Raw genomic sequence first — 16,408 nt, forward strand, 5'->3', positions numbered from 1 at the left:
TGCTGCGGCCGCAGCCGTTTTTTCTCCCTAAGGTCGTTTCGGCTTTTCACTTGGATGTGGACATTGTTCTTCCATCCTTATGTCCTCAGCCGAAGAACCCGAAGGAGGCCTCTTTACATTCTCTGGATGTGGTTCGGGCCCTTCGAGTTTACTTGTCGGCGACAGCTCCGTTCCGGAAGTCGGACTCGCTGTTCGTGTCTGTGTCCGGTCCCAGTAAGGGCCTGGCAGTCTCGTCGGCCACCATTTCCAGGTGGATCCGACAGGTTGTGCTTCAGGCCTATGCCCTGAAGGGCGGGCGCCCCCCTTTCGGGTCATGGCGCATTCGACCAGGGCGATCGGGGCCTCTTGGGCTTTCCGACACCAAGCCTCTGTGTTACAGGTGTGTAAGGCTGCGACCTGGTCGTCGGTCCACGCTTTTTCAAAGTTTTATATGGTGGATGTGAGTGCATCTTCTGATGCCTCCTTCGGCCGCAGGGTGTTACAGGCGGCAGTTTAAGGTTGGAGTTCCTCCGTTGAGTAACTCCGGTTTTTGTTTGGGGTGTAACCTGTTTTTGCTGTGTTATTTTCCCACCCCTCGAATTTTTTGACACTGCTTGGGGACGTCCCTAAGGTCAATGAAGGCTGTGTCCGTCTATGAACGAAAGAGAAAAAAGGATTTTTGTACTCACCGTAAAATCCATTTCTCTGAGTTCATAGACGGACACAGCACCCACCCCTCCTTTGTTTGTACTGCTTGTTACGAACTGAGGCTGCTAAAGCAGGGTGTGGGTTATGCCTGGGGGAGCCACGCCCCCTGGGAGGAGCGGCATGAAGGAAAGTTTTTAACACCTTAAGTGCTGTAGAATTCTGCCTAAATCTCCTGGTAGGAAGAAGCATAACCCTAAGGTCAATGAAGGCTGTGTCCGTCTATGAACTCAGAGAAATGGATTTTACGGTGAGTACAAAAATCCTTTTTTTATAGCAATCCAATGCATTTTTATACACCGATCGCTATAAAAATGCCAATGGTCCCAAAAATGTGTCAAAAGTGTCCGATGTGTCCGCCATAATGTCGCAGTACCGAAAAAAAACGCTGATCGCCGCCATTACTAGTAAAAAAAAATATTAATAAAAATGCCACAAAAATACCCCCTATTTTGTAAACGCTATAACTTTTGCGCAAACCAATCAATAAACGCTTATTGAGATTTTTTTTTTTTTTTTTATGAAAAATATGTAGAAGAATACGTATCGGCCTAAACTGAGAAAAAAAAATATGTTTTTTTATATATTTTTGGGGGATATTTATTATAGCAAAAAGTGAAAAATATTAATTTTTTTCAAAATTGTCGCTCTATTTTTGTTTATAGCGCAAAAACTAAAAATGATCAAATACCACCAAAAGAAAGCTCTATTTGTGGGGGAAAAAGGGCGCCAATTTTGTTTGGGAGCCACGTCGCACAACCGCGCAATTGTCCGTTAAAGCGACGCAGTGCCGAATCGCAAAAAGTGCTCTGGTCTTTGACCAGCAATATGGTCCGGGGGTTAAGTTAGCTATAGTAGGGAAGGTTCAAACCCCAATAAGGTTTTTTTTTTTTTTGCTGCCTGTGTCCTGTTGGGGAAATTGCTGTCCTGGAGGCGCAACAAGTAATAGGAGGAAATCTTCCCAAAGTGAATGGGATTCCCATGTGAGAAATTTGGCACAAGAACGTTAGGGGCCCCATTGGAGGATTTTCGCAATTTGTGTCTTGGTGACAATGATCAAAGGGACAAATAGAGAAGCTGAATCTGTTGGTGACACTGACAGCAGAAAAGACTCGACAGACAAACAATTTAACCCTTTCCTACTTTATTGGACAAATTCGGCCTTTACATACGTTTTTAATGGTACTAAAATCATTTGGGACGGCAAACCATCATCTGATGTCAAGGGGTAGCGGCAGACCTTTCTGTGCAGCAGCAAGATGAATGGTCCGTCATTAAGATAACAGAACTCCTGGCCTATTGTTGATCACTAGACTATTAATTCCCATTTTCTATGAGCATTGCTTTAAACAGCTTCAGGCTGCCCACATATCAGATGTTCGGTGTGAAATTCTACAGACGTCTCCAATTATGCCAAATTCCATTCTGATTCAGATCCATAGAAATAAACACTCACAGAAATACTCTGCTTTGTTTCAATCAAGGTGTTATGGACAGGTCTTCCCTGCCCCAATTTCCACCTGCTGATTGGCTGCGGTATCCTCGACCTGGAGAGAGATGCGCTAATGCATTCGGACTACGGCTTCAACGAGATCCTGAAGGTACGGGTTTTTGTAGCACATCTTTTCTTTGTAATTGTCCTACAAACTGCTTTTCATCCCATTATGGTATATTGCAGGGGTGTCCAAACTTTTTTCAAAGAGGGGCAGATTTGATTAAGTGAACATGCGTGAGGGCCGACCATTTTGCCTGACATTCTTTGAACCATAAAAATTTGGTCTAAGTGTGTTAGTTCAAGCACTAATACATGGCCCAACAAGAATTCTCTTGCCTTTGTGGCTGTGTGAGTAAAGAGATGAGCTTGGGCGTATTGCCTCACCATTGCTAAGAATGCAGCACCCACCATTGCCAGGAATGCACCCACGAGCGCCAAAGTTTATCTACAGGAGAATCTCCTGTTTACACGGCGGCCTCTTTAATAGAAAGTCCTGCCTCTTTTGATGTACAGAACAGTCATCCAATGGCAGCGCCGGAGACGGGACTTCCTATTACAAAGGCCGGCCTTAAACAGGAAATTCTCCTGTGTGTGTACGCCGCTCGTACCGCCTCCTCCTTGTCCTCCAAGGCATATACATCTTTGTGGCCCCGGCGCTGGGAGATCGTCAGGGGCCACAAAAGATATATATGTCCAAACAACCAGGTGGGCCGTTCAAAACCGGAACGCGGGCCACGATTGGCCCGCGGGCCGGACTTTGGACATGCCTGGTATAGAGAAAGGGTCTCCAAACTACGGCCTACAGGCCACAACCGGCCCCACTTTGGGAGTTTGTTCACCCACAGCTATTGTCAGTGGCGTATCCACAGACTCAGGATTCAGATCAGTTGGTCTACGCCTTTAACGAGTACCCTGATAAATGGGGGAGCTCTAATAGGAACCCTAATGTAAGGGGGGGGGCTCTGAAATGAAGTGCGATTCTTTTGTGAAAGAGGGGCTTTGATGTTATGGTCCGGCATCTGATGTTAAAGGGGGTACTTCTGATGTGAGGGAGGCCTTCTGATATGAAACTATTTCTTAGAGCGTGAGAGAAGAGATAACCGCTCAGATGAACCAGAGAGCCAATCTCCTTAGATCCGAACCAAGGGTGCAGGCAGTGCAATGGAAATGCAAACTTGAGGAAAGAAAAGCTGGGACAGCCGCACTCCAAAAAAAGTTCCTTTTTAATAAAAATTGGTCACAAAATTACATGCCACGGCCAAAAGAATCAGAACAAACACTGACGCGTTTCGCACTGTATCTCAGTGCTTATTCATAGCTATGAATAAGCACTGAGATACAGTGCGAAACACGTCAGTTTTTGTTCTGATTCTTTTGGCCGTGGCATGTAATTTTGTGACCAATTTTTATTAAAAAGGAACTTTTTTTGGAGTGCGGCTGTCCCAGCTTTTCTTTCCTCAAGTTTGCATTTCTTGGAGCGTGTTTATTCATTTATTTAAATTGTATTAATTCTTTTAAAAAAATAATTGTTTTTCTTGTCTATACAAATATTTCTAAAGTATACAATGTGGCCCTTTACTGGAAAGCTTGGGGACCCCTGGTATACAGGGCCAGAAATTCCTCTCTAGTTGCTGGACTGTCAGTTATTTGCAATCCGTTTCACTTATTTCCAACTTCACCATGTCCATTAAAGTAGAACTCTCGCCTATTGACAGAACTATTCTGATCTCCCTGGCCCCATCTCTCTTCATCTTAAGCTGTCCATACAGCCATTCCTGCGGGCTGAACAAAAAACAGATTCCTCCATCCACACTTTACAGCACAAGTGGATAAATCCCCCCTGCAGCTATTGTTTTCTGACAGCTGGCACCAGCAGCTGGCAGAATACCCAAACAGCGGCTGCATCTTATTAGAAGCAATCGCTGTTCAGCGGACAAAAAAACATTTTGAAGGAGGTCAAGCAGGAGGGTGTCGACAGGGCCACACACAGAGCGAATTTCAATCGGTTCATCTGAAACCGGAAGCAATTCATATATTGTTATGGCCAGCTTGTATTTACTTTCAAAAGTATACATTAGCATTGTTGATTTAGGGTAGCTATAGATGGGTTGGTGAGGGGGTTAGAAACCCTGCCAGATTTTTATTGCTGTTTATGTCCCTGCTGCACTTTTACTTCACTTTGGAGAGTCTTTCTCTCACTTAAAGTAGTTGTAAACCTCTGAAATGATAAATGAAAAAAAGCATATCCTACTATAGAGTGTGCTTGCCTCAGTTCATAGTATTTAGTCCTTTCTGCTGTTTCCTTTCTCTGCTGTATGCATGAGTCACTTTTATCAGGGTTTGTTGACTCCAACAGTCACTGGGAGGGGTCCTCAAGCACACAGTAGGTGATTAATAGCCTCAGCTGTGCATGTTTCCCTATGAGACTGTGTAGAGAGTGGTGTGTCATTTCCCGACACTCAGGTCTCAGATTACAGTCAGCTTTGTGCTGTATGTTCAGAAATGCTGGTACAACGTATATAGGGGGATTTGTTTCATCTGAGGCCAGTCACTTCCATGGGTATGCAACTACTTTAAGCTGACCACCCCCCTAGTTGTGCTAGAGAATTGCCTTGTCAATTTGAAGTTTCCAACCACGTTTAAAGGCACATTGCAAGTAAATAAAAAATGATCTATGCAAAAGACAAACTCTGCAAGTATGCATTTTAAATACCAGATTTGTATGTGCTTTTGCTTGCAATTTTTTAAGTTGATGTCTCCTCTGTTGCCTGTGTTCTCTACCATTGGGCACTGGGCTGTTCTCTGACAATCAGCTCCCCCCCCCATGCATGTGTGTCCCCTCCGCTGCCTGTGTCCCCAATCACTGGCACACTACACTCTGCTCTGACAATCGTCTCCCCCACCATGCATGTGTGTCCCCTCCGCTGCCTGTGTCCCCAATCACCGGCACACTACACTCTGCTCTGACAATCGGCTCCCCCTCCACGTGTGTCCCCTCTGCTGCCTGTGTCCCCAATCACTGGCACACTACGCTCTGCTCTGACAATCAGCTCCCCCTCCATGCATGTATGTCCCCTCTCTTGCCTGTGTCCCCAATCACTGGCACACTACGCTCTGCTCTGACAATCGGCTCCCCCACCATGCATGTGTGTCCCCTCTCTTGCCTGTGTCCCCAATCACTGGCACACTACGCTCTGCTCTGACAATCGGCTCCCCCACCATGCATGTGTGTCCCCTCTCTTGCCTGTGTCCCCAATCACTGGCACACTACGCTCTGCTCTGACAATCGGCTCCCCCACCATGCATGTGTGTGTCCCCTCTCTTGCCTGTGTCCCCAATCACTGGCACACTACGCTCTGCTCTGACAATCTGCTCCCCCACCATGCATGTGTGTCCCCTCCGCTGCCTGTGTCCCCAATCACTGGCACACTACACTCTGCTCTGACAATCAGCTCCCCCTCCATGCATGTATGTCCCCTCTCTTGCCTGTGTCCCCAATCACTGGCACACTACGCTCTGCTCTGACAATCTGCTCCCCCACCATGCATGTGTGTCCCCTCCGCTGCCTGTGTCCCCAATCACTGGCACACTACACTCTGCTCTGACAATCAGCTCCCCTCCACGTCTGTCCCCTCTGCTGCCTGTGTCCCCAATCACTGGCACACTACACTCTGCTCTGACAATCAGCTCCCCTCCACGTCTGTCCCCTCTGCTGCCTGTGTCCCCAATCACTGGCACACTACACTCTGCTCTGACAATCAGCTCCCCTCCACGTCTGTCCCCTCTGCTGCCTGTGTCCCCAATCACTGGCACACTACACTCTGCTCTGACAATCAGCTCCCCTCCACGTCTGTCCCCTCTGCTGCCTGTGTCCCCAATCACTGGCACACTACACTCTGCTCTGACAATCAGCTCCCCTCCACGTCTGTCCCCTCTGCTGCCTGTGTCCCCAATCACTGGCACACTACACTCTGCTCTGACAATCTGCTCCCCTCCACGTCTGTCCCCTCTGCTGCCTGTGTCCCCAATCACTGGCACACTACACTCTGCTCTGACAATCTGCTCCCCTGATACTTGCAATCAGATGACAGCCGCCTCTGCCTCCTGGCAGCTAGAAGCTCTTAGACCCCTTTCACACTGGGGTGTTTTTCAGACGCTTTAGCGTTAAAAAAAAAAAAGCGCCTGTAAAGCGCCTGAAAGAAGCTGCATCTGCAATCCCAATGTGAAAGCCTGAGTGCTTTCACACTAAAGCGCCTGAAAAATGCCCCAGTGTGAAAGGGGTCCTAGCGTTAAAAAGCGCCTGAAAGAAGCTGCATCTGCAATCGCAGGGCGTCAAAAAAAAGTCCTGCAAGCAGCTTCTTTGCAGCGCTTAAGGTAGGGGTGAATACACCGCTCCTTAAGCCCCCTTCCCATTAAGGGAGCTTTTTTTAACGCCAAAGCGCCTGAAAAACGCCCCAGTGTGAAAGGGGTCTAAGCGGCGCTTTACCAGCGTTTTTAGGTGCTGGCAGTGTGAAAGGGCTCTTAAAGCATTTGGGATTGCAGATGAGGCTTCTTTCAGTTGCTTTACAGGCTTTTTTTAATGCCAAAGCGCCTGAAAAACGCCCCAGTGTGAAAGGGGTCTTAAGGGGTTGAGTGGCAGGAAGGGGTTAAAAAATGTTTGTGAACAGGCCGTCTATTTATCGTAGAAAAGAAATGAAATATCTACCTGCTTGCAGTTTTCTGTGGCATGTAAACTGAGCTGGGCATGCACAGCTCCGTTTACATCACATACTCTGTGTGCCAAGATGACTGACTCAGGAGTCACCTCCTCCCGTGCCAGCCAATGAAGATGCGCGAAGACCAGCACTCGAAAGGAGTGGGGGAGAAAATGCCGGCGTCTTAAGGGACTTTGTACAGTTAGAGAGGATGTAAGTATAGTGAGTTTAGTTCTCCAGCAGCAAAAACAGTAATATCAGTTCTGGATGTGCTGACCCTTTAAATGTCATAGTGATACAATAAGAATAAAAAAAAGAGTTTTGCATGGAAACGACCAAAAATGTATTATGCGCTACTTTTTCTGCTTATCCTGTGATTTTAGATTTTTTTTTTTTAATATCACTTCCCATACAGTATGTTTCTGCAGACCTTATTTATCTGTTGCTTTTGCCTCCGTTCAGCACATTAACGAGCTGACCATGAAGATGAGCGTGGAGGACATTCTGTGTCGGGCTGAAGCTCTGAATCAGCAGCTGGCACACTGTCAGGTGAGTGCCGGGGTTGTGGCTGCTAACACTGCAGCACCGCCAATGCTTTGTGACCTAACCATTGCCTCTTATTTGACAGCCAGCCTGTGGTTTCATCAGTATGGGTAGCGGTGTTTATGGGTATTTTTTCTGTTTTAAAGTGAATGTGTCACTCAAAAAAAAACACAAAATGAGATGAAATAGAAAAACAATTCCTCCAAAACCAAATTGTGACTCCCCCATCATGTCACAGTGCTGCAACATAGTCAGTCGTGTGTGTGTGTGTGTGTGTATATACTCGAGTATAAGCCGACCCGAATATATGCCGAGGCACCCAATTTTACTACAAAAAAACTAAGGAAACGTATTGACCTAAATATAAGCCTAGGGGGCCAGATTCACGTAGAATTCCGGCGGCGTAACGTATTGCATTTACGTTACACCGCCGCAAGTTTTACGGGAAAGTACTTGATTCACAAAGCACTTGCCTGTAAACTTGCGGCGGCGTAGTGTAAATCCGTCTGGCGCAAACCCGCCTAATTCAAATGGGGCGTGTATCATTTAAATTAGGCGTGTTCCCGCGCCGAACGTACTGCGCATGCTCCGTTTTGAAATTTCCCGCCGTGCTTTGCGCGAAATGACGTCGCACCGCCGTAATTTTTTGAACGGCGACGTGCGTTACGTCCTTTCCTATTCACGGAGGACTTACGAAAAAAAAAAAAAAATACTTTAACATGGCAAGTTTAAATATAAGCCATGAAATAGTAGCTTTAACTATACGCCGGGAAAAGCCGACTAGCGACGACGTAAGAGAATGCAACGACCGCGCGTACCTTTGTGGATCGCCATAAACAACTAATTAGCATACCCGACGCGGAAAACGACGCAAACTCCACCCAGCGGGCGCCGAAGTATTGCATCCAGAGGCGATTTAGTTCGCATGCGCCGCGCTATATAAATTCTTCATTCATCCTAAGATCCGAAGGCGTACGAAGCCGTACGCCTGTCGGATCTTACCCAAATGCCGTCGTATCTTGGTTTGAGAACTCAAACTAAAGATACGACGCGGGAAATTTGAAAGTACGCCGGCGTATCAGTAGATACGCCGGCGTACTTCTTCTGTGAATCTGGCCCAGGGTGTCCATCTGCATGCCTCACTGTGCCCATGCCTCGCTATGCCCATGCCTCACTCTGTACATGACTAGACTGACTTTTAACATGGGAGTCTATGGAAGGGGTGCCCGGCTTTGAAAAAACGGTGCTTCCCAGCCATAGGTCCCCCAGACAACAAACTTTGCACACTTGTAGAGAAGAAATGGGGCTACATGAGTGCCAAGTTCCGGGTCCAGGGAACCTAGGACCGGCCAGTACCGGGTCTCCAAAATCACCGGAGAAATTACCGTTTAACATGGGAGTCTATGGAAGTGGTGCCCAGCTTTGAAAATTCGGTGGTCCCCTGGACAACAAACTTTGCACACTTGTAGAGGAAGAGTGGGGCTACATGTGTGCCTAGATTGGGGTCCAGGGGACCTACAGCCGGCTGGTACCAGATTCCCCAAAATCTGGGAGATCAGGCGCAAAAAGGTAACTCGAGTATAAGCCGAGGGGGGTATTTTCAGCACAAAAAAATGTGCTGAAAAACTTGGCTTATACTCGAGTATATACGGTGTGTGTGTGTGTGTGTGTATATATATATATATATATATATATATCTATCATACACCCACAGTTGATCCAGAGGAAGGCGAAAAACCCCAGCAGAGCATGATCCAATTTGCTACAGCAGGGAAAAAAAATCCTTCCTGATCCCCCGAGAGGCAAACGGATTTTCCCCGGATCAACTTTACCTATAAATGTCATTCCCAGTTATATTCTGTACATTTAGGAAATAATCCAGACCTTTCTTAAAGCAATCTACTGAGCTGGCCAGAACCACCTCTGGAGGGAGTCTGTTCCACATTTTCACAGCTCTTACTGTGAAGAAACCTTTCCGTATTTGGAGGTGAAATCTCTTTTTCTTTAGACTTCGAGTGCCCCCTTGTCCTCAGTGTTGACCGTAAAGTGAATAACTCAACACCAAGTTCACCATATGGACCCCTTATATATTTCTAAAGAAGTGATCCCATCCCTAGTATAAACTAGCCATAAATGTGCGCATAAAAATGTCAGGTTTTCTTCCAAATAAAATATCCCCTCTAGTGTCTGTTAGTAGCAGCTGGCAGAAAATTGGCAAGCTTTCCTGCATAGCTGTCCTTTACATATATCCTTAATGTAAAGTCTGCTTTTTTTTTCTATAAAAATGACAAACATGTAATACTTACCTGCTCTGTGCAGTGGATGTTTACAGATCAGCCCCGATTCTCCTGTTTTCTGTGCTTCTGGCTCTTCCCTCCTGTTGAGTGCCCCCACAGCAAGCAGCTTGCTATGGGGGCACCCGAGCCGAGCCACAGCTCTGTGTATCTATTCAGACTTTGAGCTGGGGTTAGGCCCTGCCCTCTCTCTCCTCCTTGGCTAACTGACTTAGATTGACAGCAGTGGGAGCTAGTGAAGGCAGAGTCCTGTGTGACTGAGGCATTTGTGGACATTGGTAGATCAAGAGGGAACTTAGGTAAGTATTAAGGGGCTGCTGCACACAGAAGGCTTTTTCTCTTAATACATAGAATGCATTAAAGCGGAGCTCCACCCTAAAGTGGAACTTCCGCTCTTTGGAACCCTTCCCCCTCTGGTGTCACCTTTCAGGGGGAGGGGGGTGCAGATACCTGTCTAAGACAGGTATTTGCACCCACTTCCGGCCACACAGTCTGCAGGTAGACTGTGGGCAGGACGTCAGATCCCATCTCCCCCCCCCCCCCCGTTCTGGGAAACACACGGCTCCCAGAAAACAGCGGGGACCAGTAAGCACCATGCAGCACGACTTGCGCATGCGCCGTAGGGAACCGAGCAGGATGCTTCACTTCCTGGTTCCCTCACCGAGGATGGCGGGGGGGGCAGCAGAGTGACGAGCAATCGCTTGTCCTCTGCTGCCGACGTCGCTGGACTCCAGGACAGGTAATATTAAAATTTAGCAGCTGCAGTATTTGTAGCTGCTGGCTTTTAATATTTTTTTTCCCGGTGGAGATCCGCTTTAAGAGCCCTTTTACACTGGAAACGCCTATAGCGGAGCGTTAAAATAGCGGTAAAACGCCACAATTTTACCGCATTTTTACAGCGTTTTCAATTCATTTCAATGGAGGGGGCGTTTTATGAGCGTTTTAATAGCGCTATTTTTACCGCGAAAACACGGCAAAAACGCACCAGTGTGAAAGGGCTCTAAGAGAAAAAACCTTCTGCCTTTACAACCATTTTAAACGGGGTACACACTATAAGAAGATCAGAAGAAAAATTCCATAGAAGGAACAATCGTTTCGATTTTCGCAAAGTGTGTTCACAACTCCAACATCCAATTCATACTTTCCAAACGAAGATTTCCGAAGGGACATACTCCAAAAAATTTCTTGTATGTGAACAGAATTAATGATTTTCGTGTACTGTTTTCGTACGAGAAAAATCTGATTCTAACGCGATCAGAAACAATAAACAACAAAAAAAAAAAAAGCCTTTGTCATATGTAAATTTTTCACTTGCTGTGAAACATCGAGGAAAACCAGACAACCGTTCGCCCAATTTTCCTATAGTCTGGTACCAGCAGAAAGAATGCTAACAGCAGAGGTACATCGGCTCCATTCCCGGAGACATTGGTGTACAGTATTGGGGACGACAAGAAGCCGCATGGCCCCCAGTAGGGCACAATATCAGTTTTTATTACAGCTGTCCATGTGACCATTGAAGAGCGAGTGTGGAAGGATTCAGGGGGTAACACCCCTTTAAAATATCATCCTGCTCCTATCACAATACGTTAAATATGTTAATACAGTAAAACCTTGGTTTGAGAGCGTTTTGCAAGACAAGCAAAATGTTTTAATAAATTTTGCCTTGATATACAAGCGATGTCTTGATATAAGAGTAGCGTCATGTCATAACTGAGTATAAAAAAAGAAGGCCTCTTTCACACGGAGCGGACCGTTTTTGTGTCCGCTCCGTGTGTCCGCAAAAGCTCAGCGGGGATCATCCGTAATCCCCGCTGAGCTGTCGGCGGATAGGGCAGTCCCCGCACACAGTGCAGAGACCGCCCTGTCTCTGCTCCGCTCTCCCCTATGGGGAATCGGATGCAGACGGACCGTCTGTCCGTCTGCATCCGATCCGTTCCGCCGGACGGAAGAAAAATAGGCCCCTTTCAGACGTCCGCTCCGCTCGTCCGTTTATTACAAGTCCGTATACGGACTTGTAATACATCCCTATGGGATCGCGTCCGTTAGCGGATGGAGCATCCGCGACCATTCGCGTCCGTCAGGATCCGCTTTTGCGGATGGAAGAAAACCATATTTTTCTTCCGTCCGGCGGAACGGATCGGATGCAGTCGGACAGACGGTCCGTCTGCATCCGATTCCCCATAGGGGAGAGCGGAGCAGAGACAGGGCGGTCTCTGCACTGTGTGCGGGGACCGCCCTATCCGCCGACAGCTCAGCGGGGATTACGGATGATCCCCGCTGAGCTTTTGCAGACACACGGAGCGGACACAAAAACGGTCCGCTCCGTGTGAAAGAGGCCATAGGGTTTTCTTCCGTCCGCAAAAGCAGATCCTGACGGTCGCGGACGTTAGCGGATGCTCCATCCGCTAACGGACGCGATCCCATAGGGATGTATTACAAGTCCGTAAACGGACTTGTAATAAACGGACGAGCGGAGCGGACGTTTGAAAGGGGCCTAAGTGTAGCAATATGGTTACATTTAATGAAGGTACAACATTTAGCAACTTATTGCTACACTTAGAGGTGCCTCTCTTCTCTTTTATGCCCTGTAAAAAGAAATGCTTTGATTTACAAGTGCTTTGGATTACAAGCATGTTTCTGGAACGAATTATGCTCGCAAAGCAAGGTTTTACTGTAGTGCAATAGCCGATCAGGTAGTTCTCATTTGCCCTTGTCAGAGTATTTTTCTCCGCTTGAATCCACCAAAAATAGAGGAATGAAATATCCTTGAAGAGATTGCAATGCGAACAAGATAGCAAGGACGTTGTAGTGGAAAATGCAGTGTAGTGAGATTTATCCTAAACATAGATCCTGCTCTATGTATCTAGGTTTCTGTTAAACAAAGGGCAGGATTTCACCTCTGTTGCGATCCTCTGCAGTAATTTGAGATTTGTGTTGTTTTCCATATATAATTATTTAGACTAGCTTACGCGTATTCTGCGAAGAACTTGGTTACATAGAAATACGATAAGTCTTAAAGGTACATCCCAGGCAAAGTTAAATCTGAATTAGAGTTGTGGATTTTATAGCACCTTTACATTTGTCCAGCATGACCCGTGTAAATATGCATATTTCATACCTGGGGGATTTCTATGGAAGCTGGAAATCATTGTAGTATCCAATACTTCAGTAATCACCACCATCTTCCGGGTCCTGTGCCAAGCGGCTGCTCTGCTGCATAGTGGCCACAGGGGGTCGCCTCACTGGCACTGGTCATTTTTCTCAATGATGTTCTCTGATTGGATGAGATGGAGAGGCAGGGTGGGGTGGGGGACCTCCACCTGGTCCAATCAGAGAACACCATGGCATTCACAGAGAAAAATGCAAGGTACCGAAAGGTTTAATATCTTGCCTAGGCCACTATTTCTTAACTACCATCGGAACCCTACGGTAGCATATGAGGAACATAGTATTGCCAGCATTAATAAAAATGAAAAAGGAGAGCTACAAAAGAGGAAGAATTACTCTACCAACATGTGAAATTTGAATAAACTATGTTAATTATTATAAAAAGTATGCCTACCAGTGGCGGTCATCCATAAAGGGCGCAGGAGCACCGCCCCCTCTGTCCTGTCACCCCTCTTTTACCATAGATAGATTCATGCATTGAATGAATCTATCTATGGTCGCTCCCGACTCCCCCTATTCGGGTACCCGGCCCGTTTTCAGGCGACGGAAGCCTGAATTACGGGTGCCGGGCATCTGAATTACAGCAGCGTTTTTTTTATTTTTGGAAGCGCCTGATTAGAGCCATAGGCTGGTAAACAGCGGGCGCAATCACTGTTGTGTTAGGGAAGCGAATAAATTGCTTTCCTAGCACTGCCCCGCCTCTCAGCCACTCAGGTGCTTGGGCCTGGTTACCTGTCACCTGATAGGCGTCCAATCACAGCGCCTGCTGCTTCAGCCAATCAGTCATCCAATCATAGCAGAGGACGGGAGAAGACATGGAGTACTCAGAGGGTGGAGGATAGCGCCGAGACAGGTAAGTGCCGGGCTGGGATGCACACTGGCAGCATTTGATGGGGCACAGTCCCTGGCAATTGTTTTTTTCAGTTTGCACCCCCCAAAAATTTGGAGCACCAACCGCCACTGATGCCTACTTTTGCATCACCTTGGGTACAGCACTCGTATGACAGCTCTTGGCCTGAACGGCCAATTGGCAAAATTTGTACCAATAGTGACTTTCAGAAAGTCACCATAGGATCGTCTTGGAGGCGCCAGCGCTTTTAACTACTTGCCGACCAGCCGCCATCATTCTACGGCGGCAGGTCGGCTCTCCTGGGCGAGAGCCCGTAGCTATTCGTCGGCTCTTTGAGCAGCCACTAGGGGCGCGTGCGCGCCGCCGCTCGTCCGTGACTCCCGTGCGGGTGCCCGGCGGGCGCGATCGCCGCCGGGCACTCGCGATTGCTCGTTACAGAGCGGGGACCGGGAGCTGTGTGTGTAAACACACAGCTCTCGGTCCTGTCAGCGGGGGAAATGCTGATCTTCTGTTCATACAATGTATGAACAAAGGATCAGTGTTTCCCCTAGTGAGGCCACCCCCCCCCCCCACAGTAAGAACACACCCAGGGACATACTTAACCCCTTCCCCGCCCCCTAGTGTTAACCCCTTCACTGCCAGTGGCATTTTATAGTAATCCAATGCATTTTTATAGCACTGATCGCTATAAAAATGCCAATGGTCCCAAAAATGTGTCAAAAGTGTCCGAAGTGTCCGCCATAATGTCGCAGTACCGAAAAAAAATCGATGATCGCCGCCATTACTAGTAAAAAAATATATGAATAAAAATGCCATAAAAATACCCCCCATTTTGTAAACGCTATAACTTTTGCGCAAACCAATCAATAAACGCTTATTGCAATTTTTTTTACGAAAAATATGTAGAAGAATACGTATCGGCCTAAACTGAGGAAAAAAAAAGTTTTTTTTATATATTTTTGGGGGATATTTATTATAGCAAAAAGTAAAAAATATTCATTTTTTTTCAAAATTGTCGCTCTATTTTTGTTCATAGCACAAAAAATAAAAACCGCAGAGGTGATCAAATACCACCAAAAGAAAGCTCTATTTGTGGGAAAAAAAGGACGCCAATTTTGTTTGGGAGCCACGTCGCACGACCGCGCAATTGTCTGTTAAAGCGGCGCAGTCCCGAATCGCAAAAAGTGCTCTGGTCTTTGGGCAGCAATATGGTCCGGGGGTTAAGTGGTTAAAGAGGATTCCTGTAACACTGGTGAGGCCTACTACTTTAGATTCTATTTTTGACTGCAGTAACCTTTATTACACACAACAGATTGCAGATCTTGGCTCTACATTAAGAGCCGGTTCACACTGGGGCGGCACGACTTCGGGGGCGACTCGACAAGGCGTCCTGAAGACGACTTCAGAGGCGACTTGCAAAATGACTTCTGTATAGAAGTCAATGCAAGTTGCCCCGAGTCGCCCCCAAAGTCGTACAAGAACCTTTTTCTAAGTCGGAGCGACTTGCGTCGCTCCTATTAAAACAGTTCTATTGAATACAATGGGACGCGACTTGTCAGGCGCCTGAGTCAGTGTGAATCGGCTCTAAGAGTCTTAGCTCCAGCACAATTGCAATTTAAACGTAAGCATCTCCAAATGAATTGCAGGTTGAATGTTCATGCTCCAATTTTGTTCTTATTCTGCAGGAGTTGCCTCTTAATGTTAAAGAGCTTCTTGGCCTGATCGAGGTGAAGAGCCCAGCACCCAGCACAGACACCGCCAGTTCTCCCCAGCCGCTTTCTCCAAGTCAAGTCCAGGAATTAGACCTCACTGAAAGTGTATCCCCAAGCCAGCCTGACAGTAGCATTGAGATCCTGCCAACAGAGGACACCACAACATCACAGAGCCTGTCTCCCTGACCTGGACCATGTTTGAAGGCCCTGCCGTGTGACAAGTCCACGTTTTGTAAGCAGGCTCCTGTCTAGTACTTCAGCCTTAATATGGTTTCCGCACAGTCATGTGATCACACGCACACATCCATCGATGGTTACTAAAAAATTGACCTTTATTGAGAATGAAGGATTCCGTTGTCGGCAATAGAAGAGCTTTCAAAGTCTGTATACTGACAAGTGTATAAACACGCAGTCCCCCCTCCACCCATGTCTTGGGAGCATGCAAATACATAAAGAACCATGAAAGCTCATTGTATAAAAAAAAACACCATTGTGTAAAATATTTCAATATTATGGGATTGTCATTTTTTACCATTGTTTACTACGTGCGTGAATTTTGATCGTTTGTTTGATATGCCCAGCTTTCAACTTGGAACTTATTATTTTGTTTCATAGGGTTGCAGAATTTTAATGTCTAGCTTTGTCAGAAACCAGCCATTAAATTGGGCCTGGGGTTTCTAATGCTCCATTTATAACTCCAAAACTAGCGTCAGGTGGGATACGTTGTGTCAGGCCTTGTGCACACGACCAAACATGTCTGCTGAAACTGGTCCGCGGACATGTTCGGTCGTCTGTACGGCCGACCGGACAATTTTCCGGCGGATCGGACAGGTTTCCAGCGGACAAATGTTTCTTAGCATGCTAAGAAACATGTCCGCTGGAAGCCTGTCCGTCGGACATGTTCGGTCGTCTATATGACTCACCGGACATGTCCGCTCGGCCGAAAGCCCTCGCATGCGTCGAAGTGA

General features: G+C 46.9%; 1 protein-coding gene across 2 annotated transcripts in view; it reads left to right on the plus strand.

Annotated features, from left to right (window-relative positions):
- TBC1D17 (TBC1 domain family member 17) overlaps positions 1-15,953 on the plus strand; it is a 125,023-nt gene extending 109,070 nt beyond the window's left edge. For both annotated transcript variants that reach the window (XM_040327529.1, XM_040327530.1), the window contains exons 15-17: positions 2,169-2,285; positions 7,336-7,422; positions 15,414-15,953. In XM_040327529.1, coding sequence (XP_040183463.1) covers positions 2,169-2,285; positions 7,336-7,422; positions 15,414-15,626 — 417 coding nt within the window. In that variant the 3' untranslated portion in view covers positions 15,627-15,953. The remainder of the gene's footprint in view (positions 1-2,168; positions 2,286-7,335; positions 7,423-15,413) is intronic.
- Positions 15,954-16,408: the final 455 nt, after the last annotated feature.

Source organism: Rana temporaria, chromosome 10 (assembly GCF_905171775.1).
Source record: "Rana temporaria chromosome 10, aRanTem1.1, whole genome shotgun sequence".
Classification (NCBI taxonomy): domain Eukaryota; kingdom Metazoa; phylum Chordata; class Amphibia; order Anura; family Ranidae; genus Rana; species Rana temporaria.